General features: G+C 45.5%; 1 protein-coding gene across 4 annotated transcripts in view; it reads left to right on the top strand.

Moving 5' to 3' along the window:
- LOC140469471 (carnitine O-acetyltransferase-like) overlaps positions 1-19841 on the top strand; it is a 44025-nt gene extending 24184 nt beyond the window's left edge. For 3 of the 4 annotated variants that reach the window (XM_072566014.1, XM_072566013.1, XM_072566016.1), the window contains 8 exons: positions 708-886; positions 3802-3902; positions 9588-9707; positions 12829-12951; positions 14670-14805; positions 15357-15419; positions 15777-15914; positions 17773-19841. In XM_072566014.1, the coding sequence (XP_072422115.1) occupies positions 708-886; positions 3802-3902; positions 9588-9707; positions 12829-12951; positions 14670-14805; positions 15357-15419; positions 15777-15914; positions 17773-17988 (1076 nt within the window). In that variant the 3' untranslated portion in view covers positions 17989-19841. Of the gene's footprint in view, positions 1-707; positions 887-3801; positions 3903-9587; positions 9708-12828; positions 12952-14669; positions 14806-15356; positions 15420-15776; positions 15915-16421; positions 17590-17772 lie in introns of those variants that run through there. The other variant, XM_072566015.1, reaches the window with a different exon arrangement.
- The last annotated feature ends 1638 nt before the right edge of the window (positions 19842-21479 follow it).

The following is a 21479-nucleotide window of genomic DNA, read 5'->3' as shown; positions in this document are numbered from 1 at the left end:
GCCGCACAGCCGGAGGGTCAGCGCTGAGGGAGCGCCGCACAGCCGGAGGGTCAGCGCTGAGGGAGCGCCGCACAGCCGGAGGGTCAGCGCTGAGGGAGCGCCGCACAGCCGGAGGGTCAGCGCTGAGGGAGCGCCGCACAGCCGGAGGGTCAGCGCTGAGGGAGCGCCGCACAGCCGGAGGGTCAGCGCTGAGGGAGCGCCGCACAGCCGGAGGGTCAGCGCTGAGGGAGCACCGTACCATTGGCCCATCCTACTGCTTTTGCCCGAAACGTTGATTTCGCTGCTCGTTGGATGCTGCCTGAACTGCTGTGCTCTTCCAGCACCACTAATCCAGTATTTGATTTTCAGCATCTGCAGTCATTGTTTTTACCATCCTACTATTTAGCTGAGCCATTAAATGGTCCCATGTGCCCGCTCAGAGAGATATGAAAAATCTTCCTGTTGGGTGCAATGCATGAAGGAGTTCTAGCAGAATCCATGGCAATATTCATTTGTCAATTAAACTTTAACGCATGATCGTGTGAACATGGTTTTAACTGTGCAGTAAAATGGTCTTGTCCTTACAGCAGTGATCGTTTACTGTCATACCTTAGAGTCATTGAATAGTTATTGATAATTATTTGTGGTGGCTACATTAATGAAAAGCAGGAAGTTTGAGAGTATCCTTGTTTCTCTTGTCCAACACCTCCAAACAAAAACTCCTGCAGATAAGGTGAACAAAGAGTCTGTGAAATGCATCCAGAAAAGTATCTTCACAGTCTGCCTGGATGCTCCAGTGCCAAAGGTGTCCGACGAGCTGTACATGAGCCACGTGGCAGCGCAGATGCTGCACGGGGGTGGCAGTCGGTGGAACAGTGGAAACCGGTGGTTCGATAAAACCCTGCAGGTGAGTGAGCATCGGGGAAAGGCACTGACCAATCCAAACAAACATCTCCAAACCCAAGTCTTACAGCCTTTCCTCTCTGGCAACAAGTCTGTGTGGTTTTGATTTTTGCAGTAATGTGTGGGATTAGATTAGTTTAGTTTCCCCTTCAGTGTGGAAACAGACCCTGTGGCCCAACAAGACCTTCCGATGAGTAACCCACCCAGTCCCATTTCCCTCTTACCAATGCACCTCACACTATGGGCTATTGAGCATGGCCAATTCACCTGGCCTGCACATCTTTGGACTGTGGGAGGAAACCAGAGCACCTGGAGGAAACCCACGCAGACACTGGGAGAATGTGCAAACTCCACATAGTCAGTCGCCCAAGGCTGAGATCGAACCCGGGTCCCTGGCGCTGTGAGGCAGCAGTGCTAACCACTGAGTGACCGTGCCGCCCCTAATGAAAGCATAATGGGGAGGTGGGATCTTATGCATAAGTGCAAGCGCCCAGCATGGGGCATTATTTATGTGTCAATGTGTGAGTGTGTGTGTGTCAGTGTGTGTGTGTGTGTCAGTGTGTGTGTGTGTGTCAGTGTGTGTGTGTGTGTGTGTGTGTGTGTGAGTGAGAGAGAGAGAGAGAGAGAGTGTATCTATGCACATCTGTAGTGTATCTGAGAGAGACTGTGTATATCTAAGGTAGTCTGTTAGTTAGCAGGGGGTCTGAGAGTGTCTGAACATAAGTGAGCATATATCTGGCAGTGCAGAATGTCATGAACTCTGCTCCATGGTGAATTTGTTGACAAATATTTGGCACCTCTTAATTATACCACCTTTCAACTGGAAAAATAAAAAATTATTTCCTTGGCTGTCCTGATTTCTCTTCTGGAAGCACCAGAGAGAGAGAGAGACAAGCTATTGGGTATGATTGTACCTGGATTGGGTATGATGTTACCTAGCAGCCCGTGACACCTCCACCTCCACCTCCACCTCCACGTACATCACCCACACAGCAACTTCCGCCCGGTCATCCTGCTCCCGACCCTCCCTGCCGACCAAATCCTGATTCAATCTAAACATTGGTATCCTGCATCGCAACTCCACCAGTCTCTCTGTTTGTCCATGTGTTAATGTCTTAATAAAACCAAAACTTTTGTCTCTTTTTAAAAAGGTGGATAAGTCAGAGCTTCTGTTCCTCAAATTAAGTAAAATGCACGGGCATTGGTCACTCCCCTCACATCCAGGGCAGGTTGTTTGATGATTCTGAAGGCGATCCCGCAGAGTGTAGACCCCGTCACAGCATTCCAGCAAGGGTGTGGGGGAGGGGGAGTGGGCCAGGGAACTGCACAGTGATTGAAAAGAGAACCACCATGTCCAAACTCTTCTTCACCACCTACACTCACACTCTCACCATCACAGACAGCCACCCACACACCCACACCCACACCCACACAGACACACTCACACTCACACCCACACCCACACCCACACAGACAGCCACCCACACCCACACCCACGCTCTCTCGCCAACACAGACACTCACACCGACACACTCACACCCACACAGACACAGCCACACCCACACTCACACCAACACAGACACTCACACCCACACTCTCACCCACACCAACACAGACATTCACACCCACACTCACACCAACACAGACACTCACACCCACACTCACACCAACACAGACACTCACACCAACACAGACACTCACATCCACACTCACACCCACACTCACACCAACACAGACACTCACATCCACACTCACACCCACACTCACACCAACACAGACACTCACATCCACACTCACACCCACACTCACACCAACACAGACACTCACACCCACACTCACACCAACACAGACACTCACACCCACACTCACACCAACACAGACACTCACACCAACACAGACACTCACATCCACACTCACACCCACACTCACACCAACACAGACACTCACACCCACACCCATACTCACACCAACACAGACACTCACACCCACACTCACACCAACACAGACACTCACACCCACACCAACACAGACACTCACATCCACACCCACACCCACACTCACACCAACACAGACACTCACATCCACACTCACACCCACATTCACACCAACACAGACACTCACACCCACACCCATACTCACACCAACACAGACACTCACATCCACACTCACACCGACACACTCACACCCACACCCACCCTCACAGATACCCACACCCACACCCTCACAGATACCCACACCGACACAGACTCCCACGCCCCACACAGACACACACACCCCACACACACACACACACACCACACACACACACACACACACACACCCCACACACACACACACACACCCCACACACACACCCCACACACACACACACACACCCCACACACACACACACACACAGATGCGCGCACACACCCACACTGACGCCCACAATCACTCCCACCAACACACACCCACACAGACACACACACGGACACAGACGCGCGCACACACCCAAACCCGCACCCCACACCCCACACACACACTGACACAGATGCGCGCACACATACAGACACACATACACAGACACAGACGCACACACACACACATATACACACACAAAACCTACCAAGCCGGTATAACTCTGGGCTAAACATGGAACCGCTGGTATCACACCTGCAACTTCAAACAATTGACCCAACTTATTCCTTGGGTCAGGCAACATCCATGGAGAGAAAGCAAGCTAATGTTTCAATTCTAAATGACTCTATCAGAGCTTCAGCTCTGATGGAGAGTCATCTAGACTGGAAATGTTAGCTTGCTTTCCCTCCATGGATGTTGCCGAACGAGCTGTGATCTCCAGTATTTGTTCTTAGTACACATTCCAGCATCGACAGTCATTTGCTGCTTCAACTTACTCCATGTTGGGGTTTCTTTTTGCAGTTTATTGTCGGAGAGGATGGATCTTGTGGTTTGGTTTATGAGCATTCTCCAGCAGAAGGACCACCCATCGTTGCTTTGCTGGATCATGTCTTCGAGTATTGGTAAGAATCTGGATTTCTTTTTGTTTCTCATGGGATATGGGTGTTGCACAGTGGGTCAGCATCACATTGCAATCCCTCATTGCCCTGAAGATGGTGGGTTGGTTCACATCCTTCTTGAACTGCCTGAGTCCCCATGGGATAGGGGCACTCAGTACCGACAGGGAAGGACTTGCAGGATTTTGACACAGCAACAGTAAAAGAACAATGCTAGGTTTCCTAGTCAGGCTGCGATGTGGTTTATAATGGTCATGGGTCTGGAAGGTGCTGTCTGAGGATCTTTGGTGAAATTCTGCAGTGCATCTTGCTGATGGTACACCCTGCTGCTACTGAGCGTCGGTGGTGGAAGGAGTGAGTGTTTGTGGCTGTGGTGCCAATGCTGTGGGCTGCTTTGTTTCAAATCAAGTTGGTGCTGCCCCCATCCGGGCAAGTGGGGGAGTATTCCATCACACTCCTGACATGTGTCTCGTAGATGATCAGTTTTTGGGCAGATAGGAGATTAGTCATTTGGCACAGTGTTCGCAGGCTCTGTTGATAGCAATGTTTGTCATACTTACCATGTAAATAATGATTTCCGTAGGGAGATTGGTGGTGGGTTCCTGCAATGTAGAGGATCTGGTCAGAGTACACATTTTCCCTCATCCCTAGGGCGTTCCTTGTTTCTGACCATTCTGTCTGAATGAAGCCAAATCCCACAGCCAGTCAGGTACCTCATGGTGCTCAGGAGCTGACTGGTAAAATCTTACAGACCAGAAAGGTGGCATGCTGGAATTCAAGGTCTTTAAAATTTACATTTTCCGAGGCGGAAAAACTGTAAACTGAGAAAGGAAACCAAACCTTTCCATTTCTGAGGAAATGAAGACTGAATCCAAGGTTAGAAACTAGCTGCTCTGCTGCTCAGGGGTAATCTTCAAGGATCTATCTATCCAGAATATTGTCAGCAGAATTGAGAAAGTTGGGCGGACATGTGCCAGCTGAGTGGAAGCTGGGCGTGTGGAAGCTGGCTTGGTTGTGACATGTTGTTGCTGAGGATCAGGCCAAATCCTACAAGAACAGCAGCTGAAACTCTTCGTGGGGAAGACATGCTTTTAAAGGATTCTGATATTGAGTCGGATGACATTAAACCCTGACTGGATTGCTAAGCCAGTTCATAAGAGCTGCCATGATTGTGTCATTGAAAGTTTAGAATTCACCAAACTGGGCCTATTAATTGAAGCATTCTTTCAATCACTGCTACTTAAAGTAACATTCAGGTTGTGTTTGTGTTTGAATCTTGTAAAGTAAAAAGTTCCTCTGTTTAAAGTCATGGAATATTGTGGCTTTATGATTTCAATAATTAGCTCAATCTGGATTAGGGTGACTGCTTTGGAGTCGAGATCACAATAAAAGTGATGCAGCCCAATCTGTCAATGCCAGCTCACTGTCCAATTAGTGCAGCATCTCAAACCTGGGTGATTTTATAAAGACTTGCCTATTTTTTATGATCTCAGGACATCCAAAAGCACTTCAGTCCATTAAGAGCTCTTGAGGTTTGCTCATTGTTAATAAAATAGGAAATACTTGAGGCAAGGAATAGGGAGTGATATCAGCTGGCCACGTGGCTGCGAGGATGGTGCAGGAGGGAGAGTTTCAGGTTCTTGGATAATTGGGGCTCATTCTGGGGAAGGTGGGACTTGTATAAACAGGACAGTCTTCACTTGAACCAGAGAGGTACTAATATCCTGGGTGGGACATTTGCTGGTGCTATTCGGGTGGGTTTAAACTAGCTCAGCAGGGGGATGGGAAGCGGAGGTGTAGGTGCAGTGCACAGGAGAATGAGAGTAGGGAGGACAGGGACAGGATTTCAGGGTCACAGGAATGTGCTGGCAGACAGCGAAGTGGTTTGAAGTGTGTTTACTTCAACACCAGAAGTATCCAAAACAAAGTAGGTGTGTTTGCAGCATGGATAGGTACCTGGGACTTCGATGTTGTGGCCATTTCGGAGACATGGATAGTGCAGGGTGAGGAATGGATGTTGCAGGTTTCAGGGTATAGATCTTTCATTAAGAACAGGCAAGGTGGTAAAAGAGGCGGAGGTGTGGCCTTGTTAGTCAAGGATACTATAACGGTAGCTGAAAGAACCTTTTGATGAGGACTCATCTACTGAGGTAGTATGGGCTGAGGTTAGAAACAGGAGGGGAGAGGTCATACTGCTTGGAGTTTTTTATAGGCCTCCGCTGAGTTCCAGGGATGTGGAAGAGAGGATTAGCAAAATTATTCTGGGTAGGAGTGAAAGGAACAGAGTGGTCATTATGGGGGACTTTAACTTCCCCAACATTAACTGGAAATGCAATAACTCTAGTATGTTGGATGGATCAGTTTTTGTCCAATGTGTACAGGAGAGTTTCCTGACACAGTATGTCGAAAGGCCGACAAGAGGGGAGGCCAGACTGGATCTGGTGCTTGGTAATGAACCAGGCCAGGTGTTTTGATTTAGTTGTAGGTGAGCACTTTGGAGAGAGTGACCATAATTCAGTTACGTTTAGTTTAGCGATGGAAAGGGATAGGTACATGCCACAGGTCAAGAGTTATCAATGGGGAAAGGGCAATTATAATGTGAATTAGGCCAGAATTAGGATGCATAGAATGGGGTAGCAAAATGCAAGGGATGCAGACAATGGAAATGTGTTGCTGGTTTAAGGAACAGATATTGTGTGTCCTTGATAGGAATGTCCCTGTCAGGCAGGGAGGAAGTGATAAGGTAAGGGAACCGTGGTTTACTACAGAAATTGCATCTATTGTTAAGAAGAAGGAGGCGGCTTATGTGTTGATGAGGCAAGATGGTTCAGATGAGGCGTTGGAGAGTTACAGATCAGCTAGGGAGGGTTTAAAGAGAGAGTTAAGAGCAAAGAGAGGACACGAGCAGTCTTTAGCAAATAGAATAAAGGAGAACCCTAAAGCTTTCTGTAGGTATGTGAGGAATAAAAGGATGATTAGGGTAGGAATAGGGCCAGTCAAAGACAGAAGTGGGAAGTTGAGTGTGGATCCTGTGGAGATCGGAGAGGTGCTAAATGACCATTTCTCATTGGTTTTCACTCAAGAAAAGGAGAATATTGTAGAGGAGAAGAATGAAGGACGAGATATTAGACGAGAAACAATTGAGGTTAGTTACGAACAGTGTTATCAATTCTAGAAGGAGTGAATGTAGACAAGACCCGTGGGCCGGATGGGATTTATCCAAGGATTCTCTGGAAAGCTAGGGAGGAGATAGCAGAGCCTTTGGCTTTGATATTAGAGTCGTCATTGACTACAGGTTTAGTACCAGAGGACTGGCGGATTGCAAATGTTATGCCCTTGTTCAAGAAGGGCAGTAGAGATGACCCAGGTAATTATAGACCAGTGAGCCTTACTTCTGTTGTAGGAAAGGTTTTGGAAAGGATTATAAGAGATAGGATTTATAAATCATTTAGCAAGCAACAATTTGATTTCAGATAGTTAAATAGTTTCATCAAGGGCAGGTTGTGTCTCACAAACCTCATTGAGTTTTTTGAGAAGGTGACCAAACATGTAGATGAAGGTAGGGCAGTTGACGTGGTATACATGGACTTCAGTAAAGCCTTTGATAAGGTTCCACATGGTCGGCTGTTGGAGAAAATGCAGAGGTATGGAATTGAGGGTGATTTAGCAGTTTGGATTAGAAACTGGCTTTCTGAAAGAAGGCAGTGAGTGGTGGTTGATGGGAAATATTCAGCCTGGAATCCGGTTACGAGTGGTGTGTCACAAGGATCTATTTTGGGACCACTGCTGTTTGTCATTTTTATAAATGACTTAGAGGCAGGCAAAGGTGGGTGGGTTAGTAAATTTGCAGATGACACTAAAGTCGGTGCAGTAGTGGACTTTGGGAAGAATAACAGGAAGGCAGAGTACTGGGTCAATGGAAAGATTCTTGGTAGTGTGGATATGCAGAGGGGTCTTGGAGTCCATGGACATCGATCCATGGAAGTTGCCACCCAGGTGGATAGTGCTGTTAAGAGGCACAAGGTGTGTTAGGTTTCGTTCATAGAGGGATTGAGTTCCGGAGCCGCAATATCATGCTGCAACTGTACAAAATGCTGGTGTGGCCACACTTGGAATATTGTGTACAGTTCTGGTCCCCATATTTCAGAAAGAATTTAGAAACATTGGAAAAGGTGCAGAGGAGATTTACCAGGATGTTGCTTGGTCTGGAGGGAAGATCTTATGAGGAAAGGCTGAGAGACTTGACCCTGTTCTCATTGGCAAGAAGAAGGCTAAGGGGGGAACTTGATAGAGACATACAAGATGATCAGAGGATTAGATAGGGTAGACAGTGAAAGTCTTTTTTTCCTAGGTTGATGATGTCAGCTTGTACGAGAGGGCATAACTACAAATTGAGTGGTGATATATTTAAGACAGATGTCAGAGGTAGGTTCGTTACTCAGAGAGTGGTAAGGGTGTGGAATGCCCTACCTGCCAATGTAGTTACCTCAGCCACATTAGGGAGATTTAAACAATCCTTAGATAAGCACATGGATGATGATGGGATAGTGTAGGGGGATGGGCTGAGAATAGTTCACAGGTCAGCATAACATCGAGGGCAGAAGGGCCTGTTCTGCGCTGTATTATTCGATGTTCCATGTACATGCCTGGCAGGTTCCCATAAATAGAGACATGATAATTACAACACCATTTGTTTTAACTGCCTTGGTTGAATGATAAATATTGATCAAGCCACAAGTTAGAATTTGCCAGCTCCTCTTCAGATTGGTAGCTGAAGGATGTTTTGTACTCAGCTGAGAGGCAGTTGGGGCCTCAGTTTAATGTCTCATCCACAAGGCAGATAACTTCAGCAATGCAGAACTCTGCTGACCCTCCGACAATGCGGCACTCCCTCAGCGCTGACCCTCCGACAACGCGGCACTCCCTCAGCACTGACCCTCCGCCAGCGCGGCACTCCCTCAGCACTGACCCTCCGCCAGCGCGGCGCGCCCTCAGCACTGACCCTCCGACAGTGCGGCACTCCCTCAGCACTGACCCTCTGACAGTGTGGCACCCCCTCAGCACTGACCTTTCGACAGTGCGGCACTCCCTCAGCACTGACCCTTCAATAGTGTGGCGCCCCCTCAGCGCTGACTCTGTGACATTGCTTTTCCAGTTTAAGGATGTGTGGTGGGCATATATATCGACAGGCGTTGGATGGGTGACTTCGTTTCGAAGGGCTTTGGAAGATGTGAGCAGGAAAACCCCAACTGGTTCAGAAAAGGTGCTGGAGAAAACCTGAGGTCAATGAATCGTGCTCCTTCTCAGCCTACTGCCTTCCTCAGCAGCTAGGATGGTGGACACTGCCGTGCTCAAGTGGGGCTCCTGAGAAGTTCACCACCACAGTGCAAACCAGCCTTTTCAATTTGCAATGCAGTCACAGCAGTAAATCCGAATCAGGAATTCAGAAGTAACCTCTATTCAAAATCATGAGATTGTGGAACTCGCTCCTACAGGGTATGGTCGAGGGGAATGGTATAGATGTATTCATGGGGAGTTGGATAAATACATGGGAGAAAGGAATGGAAGGATGCAGTGAGGATTGGAGCAGAAACACCAGTCCAGAGCAAGTCGCTTGAATGGCATATTGCTGTTCTGCAGGATCTGTAATATTTGTAAAGAAGTGAACAATTGTTGTCTCTTCTATTTCAGCAACACCTCGGTAATGGTTCGTTCTCCAATGATTCCACTGGCCATGCCTCGGAAACTCCGTTTCAACATCACACCCGATATAAAGAGAGACATTGAGAAAGCAAAACAGAACCTCAACATGTGAGTTTTCTCCTAATGTTGGTGCTCGGACTGTGAGCATTGCTAGTCATTTATTGCCATGGGTTTGTGGTGGGGACCTGCTATCTTCAACCACTGCAGTCTGTGTGGAGTGGGGCCACCCTCCTTTGCCAATGCACAGAGTTTCCAAATTTGGACGCAGCCACGGTGAGGGCTTGGTGTGCAGTTTATTCGGGGCTTTGGTGAGACTGAGCTAGCTACGCCCACATCCCAGAAGGGAAGAAAACAAGAGGGATATTTTCCCCACAGAGTAACTGAAAAGGTGGTTGAAGCAGTGTTCAAATATCTTTAAGGCAGAGAGGGATAGATAGACCCTTGATGAGGAAGGGTGTGAGAGGTTCTCAGGGGAGTAGGTGGGTATGTGTGAAACATGCTCAAGGGGTCAAATGGCTGACTCCAGGTCATAGTTTGTATGTTTGTCCAATCACAGCTGGAGTGTAATTTACCGTTTTTGTTACCTTACCTGAAGAAAGCGATTCTTGCTATTATGGATGTACAGTAATGTTTACCCTGGATGCTGAAATGGGGAGATTCCTTTGGGAGGTGGGATTGATTAGAACAGCTCTGTCTGCTCTGGAGTTTAGCAGAATGAGAGGTGATTTTGTTGAGCCCTCCGACAGGGTTGGACTGGGAGGATGCGAAACGGCTGCTTCACTGAAGGTGGGGCACTGTTTCAGGATTAAATACTGAGAGTGGACCTACAGAACTCTCTGCCCCACAGAGGGGTGAATACTCAGTCATTGAGTAGATTCAAGACCAAGATTGATGCAGTTCTGGATATTTGTGTATTAAGGAATGTGGTTAGATATCACACAACACCAGGTTAGAATCCAACAGGTTTGTCCAACCACCTGATGAAGGAGTAAGTGCTCCGAAAGCTAGTGCTTCCAAATAAACCTGTTAGTCTACAACCTGGTGTTGCGATTTGTAACTTTGTCAACCCCAGCCCAACACCGGCAACTCCAAATAAGGAACATGGTGATAGAGTCAGAAAATGAAGTGGGGATGAAATTGTTACGACTGTGGCTGGAGGAGGAGGATGCTGGTGGTCAAACCCCACTACTCCAACGGGTCAGTGGTTTATTTTATCAGCAAAATGGTGTTTTACACTCTTACTGAACAAAATAAACTTTCACCAGTTATCTCAAAGCCACTTGTTTATTCAAACAAAATTGTTCTTTAAACAAGTGGCAAAAATCAGTTGAAGTAGCTATTTTGCAGACTTGAACTATATTTCTACTTTATTCTAACGTATACTCACTGCAGAGTTGTGTTTCCTCCTGTTTCTGTGCAGAGTTATTAGGAATTCAGAAAAAAAGGAACACACTCGCTTCTAAGTCAAGGGTTTGAGCCTAGAACATAGAATTGATTCCTTTGATTTCCTACTGACCAGATCAGATTGCTGTCAGTCACAGAGCCAATGAAGACTATCTGGTTGGAAGGCCAGTTAGACCTAGGGCTTTGAATTGGTTTAACAATTCAGCGTTCAAAATTTGAAAAGATGAGGGATATTGGTTATTGGAAAATTCTCAGGTTCCCTGAAAGTATTTCATTGAGAGATTTCTTCAGCTGGTTTTATTTTAAAGATTATCTTTTAATCACAGATTGAGACTTCCCTCCATCTGCATTCTTTAAACCCCCAGTTTTCAGATGAGACAGAGTTTACAATTTCTAACATGGAGGTCGTTTTCTAATAGACGTGGCAAAGGTATCCTGACAAACACAGTCACTTCAATTCAGAGGCTGTTGCTAGGCACTTTCAGCCAAGGCTTCTTCTGAACCTCCTCCTATTTGTCTACAAATTAAGATCACAAGCACAGTCTCTTACCCCTCGGGATATATCCTCTCAAATTAACTAGGGGTTTTCCAGTAAACAGGAAACAAGTCTCATTTCTGTTTGAGTTCCAAGAAGTCACATAGCAAATACTTTGCACCCCAGCAATTGTCCAAATTTTCAAATTCTTATCATCTATAAAAATGTGTTTCTGACAGGGTCCTGTTGAATAGCGGAGTGAGCTTAAGGAGCAAAATGACCTACTCCTGCTTTTTCTGCTTAGCTTGGAGAGTTTCTGATAGTTAGTAATAAGAAAATAAATCCTTCAAAATAATATGCAACAGCTTCCCCAGATGACTAAGTGTCACAGAATCCCTGAAGTGTGGGAGCAAGCCATTGGGCCCATTGAGTCCACACCCACCCTCCAAAGTACATCCCGCCCAGACCTACACCCCATAACCCTGCATTACCCCTAGCTAACCCACCTACCCGCACTTCCCTGGATACTATGGGCAATTTTGGGGTGGCTCAGTGGTTAGCACTGCTGCATCACAGCACCAGTGTTCAATTCCAGCCTCGGGCGACTGTCTGTCTGGAGTTTGTACATTCTCCCCATGTCTGCGTGAGTTTCCTCCGGGTGCTCCGGTTTCCTCCCACAGTCCAAAGATGTGCAGGTTTGGTGAATTGGCCATGCTAAATTGCCCGTAGTGTTAGGTACTTTAGTCAGGGGTAAATACAGGGGAATGGGTCTGTATGGGTTACTCCTCAGAGGGTCAGTGTGGACTTGTTGGGCCGAAGGGCCTGTTACCACACTGTAGGGAATCTGATCTGATCAATTTTCCATTGCCAATCTACCTAACCTGCACATCTTTGGAATGTAGGAGGAAACCGAAACCAGAGCACTCAGAAGAAACCCCCACAGATACGGGGAGAATGCGCAAACTCCACACAGACAATAGCCTGAGGCTGGAATCGAACCTGGCTCCGCAGCTCTGTGAGACAGCAGACAGTCACCCTGCTGCCTGTTGTACCATGTCCAGGCTGCCACACCAGTTTTATGCTCTGTTCCACTGCCCTTCACATTTCCCCTAAAGAAAGCAACAAGGGGGTTAGGGATGGGAGTGGGGTCACTACAGTTAATGGGCAGTTGGGTAGGGGCTGTAAAGAGAAAATAACATCATCTGCAGGCCAGTCTCGAATTGCTATTTAACATGCCTTGCCGGAAGGAGTGTGACGTTCTATCTGGACAGGAGCCAGGGAGCTTCGCACTGAGGGGCCCTGAGGTCAGCGATGGTGACGATTTTAATACTTCTCTATCTTTCTCACTAGGATGGTGCGTGATGTGGATATAAAGTGCTTCGTGTTCCAGCACTTTGGAAAAGACTATGTGAAGTCCCAGAAAATGAGCCCAGATGCTTTAATCCAGGTGGCCCTGCAGCTAGCTTATTACAGGTATGCAGTCTCCAAGACAGTGCCAGCTCTCTAATAAATATTGAGTCGCTTATCACAGCTCCCTGCTAAATACCAACCCGCTTATCACAGCTCCCTGCTAAATACCGACCCCCTTATCACAGCTCCCTGTTAAATACCGATCTACTTATCACAGCTCCCTGCTAAATACCCGACCCCCTTATCTCAGCTCCCTGCTAAATACTGATCTACTTATCACAGCTCCCTGCTAAATACCGATCTACTTATCACCGCTCCCTGCTAAATACCGATCTACTTATCACCGCTCCCTGCTAAATACCAACCCCCTTATCACCGCTCCCTGCTAAATCCCGACCCGCTTATCACAGCTCTCTGCTAAATCCCGACCCGCTTATCACCACTCCCTGCTAAATCGCGACCCGCTTATCACCGCTCTCTGCTAAATACCGACCCGCTTATTACAGCTGTCTGCTAAATACAGACCCGCTTATTACAGCTCCATGCTAAATCGCGACCCGCATATCTCAGCTCCCTGCTAAATACCAACCCGCTTATCACTGCTCTCTGTGAGATACCGACCCACTTATTGTAGCTCTCTGCTAAATACCGACCCACTTATCACAGCTCCCTGCTAAATACCGACCCGCTTATCACAGCTCTGCTAAATACCGACCCGCTTATCACAGCTCCATGCTAAATACCGACCATCTTATCACAGCTCTCTGCTAAATACCGACCCTCTTATCACAGCTCCCTGCTAAATACCGACACTCTTATCACAGCTCTCTGCTAAATACCGACCCGCTTATCACAGCTCCATGCTAAATACCGACCATCTTATCACAGCTCCCTGCTAAATACCAACCCTCTTATCACAGCTCCCTGCTAAATACCGACCCTCTTATCACAGCTCCCTGCTAAATACTGATCCTCTTATCACAGCTCCCTGCTAAATACCGACCCTCTTATCACAGCTCTCTGCTAAATACCGACCCGCTTATCACAGCTCCCTGCTAATGGGTAGTCTAGTGGATGGTATGGAATGAGCTGCCAGAGGAAGTGCTGGTACAATTACATTTCAATGTCACCTGGATGGGTATAAGGATTTAGCGGGATATGGGCCCAGTGCTGGCAAATGGGCCCAGATTTATTTCGGATATCTGGTCGGCGTGGACATGTTGGACCAAAAGATGTACATCTCCATGCCCAGGGATGGAAACACCTGCTCTGGCCATGCATGTGACTCCAGACCCACAGCATTGTGAGTAACTCAATTTCCCCCCTGAAGTGGCCAAGTGAAACACTCAGTTCAAGGGGCAGTTAGGGATGGTGAACAAGCACTGGCTTCGTCAGTGACGCCCACATCCCATGAAACAAGTTTCAAAAACCCATTGGATTTGCTTCTGCCATTCTGCTGGTTGATCCAGAAGGAATGGAGTTATTGATCCATCTTCATGGATGTGTCTAAAACATACCCAGACCAGCTGTGCTACTGTTTGACCAAGTGTTCAAAGATGTAAGGCCCTGCGTTCACTTTCAGGAATCCGAGCACAGTGAGAGCCATGTCCCCAACAAGCCCCTCTACACCAAGTTATACAAGAGAAGGTACCATTACTGCAAATGCTTCTTGGTCTGCTGAGTCCCCAGTGACTGTCCATTTCAGCCCCACCCCCAGGCTCCCCTTACCAACAAGACTCCACCCTCCTTCACCATCTTGCTGTGCTTGTTTTTCCCGTCAGGATTTACGGGGAGCCGCGTGCGACCTATGAAAGTGCCTCCCTGCGAATGTTTCACCTCGGGCGAACTGACACAATCCGCTCAGCGACTGTTGGATCATCCGTCTTTGTCAGGGCCATGGATAATCCACAGCTCCAGGTACACAAACCTCCAAAATATCAACTTCATCTGCTCCACCTAAAGGAAATCTCTTCTGGGGGATAACTTTGTGTTAACTTGGAAAGGCAGCCGGATCACAATGAGGATGTCATGACGTGAGCTGGTAAGGTTCAGCTGGGGATAAAACATCTGAAAGATCAGGTACCAAAAAGAAACGCCAATTTGAAATGGAAATGAAACACCAAAGGGCAATGGATGGTATTGTCAGTCTGGAGCACACTGTAGTGAATACAGATTCAATCGGTGCTTTTTCTCATAATTTAGCCTCTTTCTATCAGTCACCCAAAGTTGTTTTACTGTGATCTTGCTGTCTCTTTTGCTTCCACAGCCCAGATTATGTTAAGTTGCTACAAACGTACAAACTGTTGTAGCAGCAGAGGTCAGTCAGGAACTGCCACTTGCAATATGAAGTTGTTCTTGCTCTCTGGTTGCTGATTGCCTATTCCCTTGACTTTAGGGTTTGTGAAGTCAAGTTTAGTTCACACACTCACTGCTGACTGTAAGTAGTTTTATTTTGGTTTTGTGTTTAGAGCCAGGAGAAGGTGGCATTGCTGAAGAAAGCTGTTCAGATGCATAGAGCCTACACGGATATGGTAAGGGGGGGGTTATTGGTCTGGGATACTGCTCATTGCGTCTGCGTCTCTCTAATCATTCTCTAGTTGTGGGTGCTGCTAGCTGAGCCAGGATATCTTCTCCTTGAAAGCAATTAGGGATGGGCAGTAACGACTGACCCAGCCAGCCATACCCACGTCCTGTCAATAAATCTTTCTAAAAATATACAGTGTGTTTAAAATGACCTTTGTGACTTGCTATTTGCTGTGGTACAGGAAACTCGTGATTAATTATGTTTGGGGCAGGGGTTAATGATGGGATTGGTGGAGTTCAGATTTGGCTATGGTGGGTATAGAGGGCTACAAGGTGACACTGTGCTGATCGAATTTTACCTTCAGGCAATCAGAGGCCAAGCTATCGATCGCCACCTGTTGGGTCTTAAACTTCAGGCTATCGAAGATCTGGTTCGAATCCCGGAGATCTTCATGGATACATCGTACGCTGTTGCCTTTCATTTCAATCTATCGACCAGTCAGGTGAGACACTCCGTTCCCTCATTGTCCAGTCAAACGAGGGCCCCTCAGAGGTTTCTTTTTCGGGCTGGTGAGTCGTTAATCACAGCCATACCCAGTCACTGCCGGAGAATTGAAAAGTGATCTTCCCCTCACTCGCTCGAGTTTGAATTTTCACACCGACTTTCTATCAGCTCAATGGGAAATGAAAACAACTACATTTATATAGTGCCTTGCAGAAGACATCCCAAGGTGCTTTACAGCCAGTGACGGACTTTTGAATTAAAATGTAATTCCTAATGGAGGGAGGGGGGCAACGGAGGGGGTGGAGATGTTTGCACACAGGAAGATCCCACAAACTGTGATGTGATAATAATCCATTTTAATTGTGCTGTTTAAGGAATCAATGTTATTCCCAGGACTCTACAAAGAACTTTGTTATTCAGTAGGGCCCTGGAATCCTTTGGGCCCACACAAGGGAGCAGGTATGACATCTCCTTAATCTCTCAACTGAAACATTCTGTATTTCAGTGAAAGATGCCCCCTGACAGTGCAGCACTCCAAGTGGTGCCCAGGAGCAGTAGCAATGGCAGGTGGTGAAGAGGGCAAAATGGTACGTTGGCCTTCATAGCAAGAGGGTTTGCATGAGGATGTCCCCTGTCTAGTACTCAATTATACCAAGACTTCGTAATTCCACAACTGAAGTATTATATGCAATTTTGTTCTCCTTATCCGAGAAAGATCATTCTCACTATAGAGGGAATTCAACAAAGGTCTTCCAGACTGATTCCTGGGACAGCAGGACTGATGTATGAAGAGAGACTGGATGGATTAGGACTATATTCACTGGGGTGGGAAGTCTTTTAAAAAGCTATAGCATTCAAACAGGGTAAGTGCTGGATATTCCTAATAACCAGGGATCACAAACGAAGGTTATGGAGTAAACCATGTAGCACTGGGATGAGGAGAAATGTCTTCACCCAGAGTGGTCAACCTGTAAAATTCTCTGCCACACAAAGCAGTTGAGGCCAAATTGTTGAATATTTTCAAGAAGTTATTTCTTCTCGGGGCTAAAGGAATCAAAGGTGACAGAGCTGAATGATCAGGCAGGATCACAGCGATGGGTGGAGTGGATAAACAGGCTGAATGGCTTACTCCTGTTCCTACGCTTCTATCAGTTTGCAGTTTCAAGTCAAAAGTGGGACATGAATGCTCACAAACACGTGGCTTAGAGGTGACAGAATATTTCCCTCTGACCTATTACCAACTCTAATGAGAGTGATAGCCATTTTTCTTGCCCCTACATCTTGTATTTGTTCTTAATTCACAGGATGTGGGTTTCACAAGTGAGGCTACTATATCCCCACTGCAATTGCCTCAAGTTGGTGATGATGAGTCATAAAGGTAATTTCGATATGCAGTTAGGCATATAGAAGAGTCAACACTACTGAGGGCTCTGGACAACAGAATGTTTCAAGTCAGTGTTGGTAGACCATAAAGGTTTTAAAACTGTTCACAAACATAAGCGTGAGCTACAGACACAAGTGTTGGCAAATATGGAGCACTCACTGGTACTCAGGGTCTGAAACTGGTCTTCTGCATTGAGCTATTTGGTGTATGCAGAACTGCAGGTAGGGGAAGATGGTAGATGTCTAGTTTTGGTCTTTAACCCTAGCTATGTTATGGAAACTGGAAAGGATTTGGGAATTTGAGAGGGGGGGGGGGGGGGGGAAAGGAGAAATTTGCAGATGAAATGCACTGGAGAAGTGTGAGAGGTGAAAGTTCCTAGAGCTCCCAATGGTCTGTGCCAACTATCTTGGCTTTGAAGAGGGGCAAATAGAAGAGTAAGGTTGTAACACTGAGATCTTTCCTGTTTGCCTAGGTACCTGCTAAAATAGATTGTCTCATGTGCTTCGGGCCTGTTGTACCAGATGGTTATGGTGTGTGTTACAACCCCATGGAAGACCACATCAACTTCGCTGTGTCTGCTTTCAACAGCTGTGCAGAGACCAACGCAGCAAAACTGGCTCATTTCCTGGAACAGGCCTTGGTCGACATGAGGGAGCTGCTTATACAGACACCCAACTCAAAGCTCTGAAACAGCCAGGTAATGGAGCAAGACAGATTGGAGTTAACAACCAAAGAATTGTTGCACTCAGTTGACTAATCCCAGCACCTCTGAAAGAGGGGAAAGGATTGCCAAATGTCAGTGTGAACATATTGTCCACAGGACGTTACCGTTTATGTATTTTAGAGACACTTAACAAACATTATATATTTTGGAAAAAGCATTTGTTCAAATGGTAAATGATTCAGTTCTATGAAGGGGACTTGCTTCCTCTCTCCCAAAGAACATACCAGGTAACCAGAGTGTCTGGTCTTTATCCAGAGGAGGCCTAACACCCATCTTAAACAGGAGTCAAAACCCACTCTTGAGTTGATCAGTTGAACACCATGAGTTACTGGATGATGATAATCAAAGTTTAGCTGATTTTTTTTTATTAATCTCTCGCACTCTCCCTTCCCAGACTTTGGGGTTGGTTACTACACTGTAACCCACTCTTTACATTTTAATAAGGTGCAGAGATCTACATAATCTTCTTGCTGTTTTTCCAATCTTCAAGCATCAACTTGCCTAAGTTATTTAAAGTAATCGGAGAGCTGGGACACAATTTTTTTTTAAATTCTATAATTTAGAAAGGAGAGCAAATTATTCAAAATACTGTAATAGCTCTTTAGAACCTGTATTCAGGGAGGCCATGTGTCATTATGTTGGTTCTGCAAAGAGATGCCAAACAGCTTTCCACTTTTAGCTAAAAATTAGTTTTAACAGACTCTCTAAAAGTTCAGAGCTGAATGGTATAAATGTTGCCAGTAAATTGTTAAGAGTCATCATTGAACACAAAGATTTTAAATGGAATCAATCCCTCAGTCAGCTGGGTTGCTCAGTATTGAGCAAGGTTTTTATTTTGTACAGAATTTATCCCCAAACCTTCACCACCGTTAACAGAGTAACAGCTGGCCTGTCAGCCAAGAAACATAAATAGATCTACAAGTCGCACTCAGCTGTTACGAACCTAGGCAGAATGTGAATACTTGTACTCTGCAAACAGAGAGCTGTGAACCATTACTGGTGCAAGTATGCAGTCAAACAGGAACTACATGGGTCCTTTCAAAACGGTGTGAAATTATTGTGGTTATAGCAGCTGCTGTCTGGCTTTCCCTAGAGGTTGCTGGAAATATACACTTGAAAAATGAAATATTTACAGAGCTGTAGGGAAGAGTGGAATCCATTAGATTGACCACCTTCCGCACGCCCCCCTGATTTAAAACCAGACTGTTCCTTCAGTTGTTGGGTCAAAATCCTAGAACTCCTCTACACCCCATGAATAATATTATCACCTCTGCACATACTAGAATTGTTTTCAAATGTGTTATGTTTGTTAAAATTACACATTAAGGTGCATTTCCAGATGAGGACTAATACATATATTGAAGCAAACAGTGTAAATTGTTCTGAATCATTAACCTGAATTGGTGCTGGAATGATGGTTGTGGGATAGAAACTTACATAGAGGGAACTGTACTGTGTGCCTAAACAAAGATATTGTATAAATTGTATAAATTTCTTCAGCAATGTTTACAGAAGTGTCAGTTTACTCATTCCCACAATAACAGCAACCGTTACCCCACCTTCTTCCCAGTGATTGACTGAAATATGCAGAGGTCTCAAAAGGACCTTTGTGATAATCTTCATTGACAAAATTATTTTAGATTGGAGAGGAATTATTTCAGACTTGTGCCTGGGACTGATCATTGCAGCTGGTCCATTTATAATAGTGTTTTAATTTGCCAACCTGGTATGGATAATTATGAATGTAAACAGCCATGGTCTAGACTTTTATGTAAATATTTACACTGTATCATTTTTGTGAATATGACTACAATAAAAACTTTACATATACTACTTGCTTACTTTTGCTGCATTGAATTGATGGTACATTAATTAATCTCTCACTACTGTGAAGTAACACCAATCACTAAGTTTCATGCCACATTATGGTGGGAACTACAAAGACCTGTACTGGTGCTGCTTCCAAACCTCACATCGCTGTGGCACACGTATAAATTTGGAGCAACAGTCACAAAGGATTTGACAAACCACTACTGTTTTCATCTTCTAGCAGGTGCAGAAAGAGGTTTGAGATACATTTATTTACCCAATTACTTTAAGAACTCTGATTTCCAGCCCTCTCTTCATTGCACTTTTCTGGATAAAAGTTGTATTTATATAGAATCTTTCAGAAATTCAAGATGTTCCAAAGCATTTTATAGCCAGTATCATTCGGAATCGTTGTAATGTAGGAAATGTGGTACACTCCTACACACTGCAATGTGACTTTTTTTTTTAAACGAAGGGATTATGATTAGCCCCAGGTCACAGGAGAAAGACAGGAAACAAACCCGAGATATAGGGAAAAAGGACAAGAAGTCTGAGCCTATTACTAGTTTGGATCTTCACATGTGGGTCACTTCACATTTTGCCCATTGCCCTGTGATCACAGAAGAATACAGAGACCACAGCAAGGGAAACTGTATGGTAGGCAAGCATTATATTTCCAGTAAAATACAATTGAACATTGATGCACATTTCCTTCGTTAATTCCTTACAGAGATGTATTCAGCCAGCTTTACACAGTTTAAAACCACCAAATTCTCAACTAGACAACAGCTTACTGTTAAGCCCAGGGTTCAGAGGGATTGTACAGTTGGCCCACTTCCTCCCTACTGAGAAAGTTTGAAGCAAATTGTTCCACATAAAAAATTTTAAGAATCTGTTTAGGAACATGAACCATCTTAGTGATCAAAGTTCTTTTTTTAAGTGTAGTTTTGAAGACCGAGCTTATGTCTCTAGTGTTCAAATGGTTTTTGTAATGAGGCATATTACATCTTGGGAATGGGAAGATAGTTTATCAGCACTTAGCTGCACAAGCACTTCCTAATGAGATAACAATGTCTTCAGGAAACATAGCAAAACCTCTTTCATTCTGACCAAGTGTGCCTTAATCTAAATGGTTCAATGTGACACTTTCATTTCCCAAACAAGTCAACCTTCTGATTGTTGATGCTTTAGAGCTGATTTGCATATGAGAAGTCAGAGACAAAGAGCACAGACTCTGCTTGATTGTAGCTGAATCAGTTCAACTGGGTCGTTTGGAGGTGGTGTGAAAGTCTACTAGAATTGTAGCAAGGATGAAGGTCTATCATTAGGAAAGATGTCAGAATAAGAGAGATAAGTTAAGAACTGATGTTTAAAATTGGGGGTAGTCACCAAAGGACAAATCCAGGTTCTGGGCACATGGTTTGAATCCCACTACAGCAAATGGTGAAATCTAAATTCAATATAATTCTAGAATGAAAAGGTGGACAAAGTGTGAGTATCTAAGTAGCAAACCAGTTATATTTTTATAACTAAGGTCCTTCAGCAGAGGAAATCTGCTATCCTGACCTGGTTTGGCCCATATGTGATTGATTCCAATCTGCCCTCTGGGCAATAACTGTTGGCCTAGCCAGTGACACCACAAATAA

The sequence above is a fragment of the Chiloscyllium punctatum genome, chromosome 49 (assembly GCF_047496795.1).
Source record: "Chiloscyllium punctatum isolate Juve2018m chromosome 49, sChiPun1.3, whole genome shotgun sequence".
NCBI classification, from domain to species: Eukaryota; Metazoa; Chordata; class Chondrichthyes; order Orectolobiformes; family Hemiscylliidae; genus Chiloscyllium; species Chiloscyllium punctatum.
The sequence above is the reverse complement of the archived record's forward strand: the minus strand, read 5'-3'. Positions and strand labels throughout refer to the sequence as shown.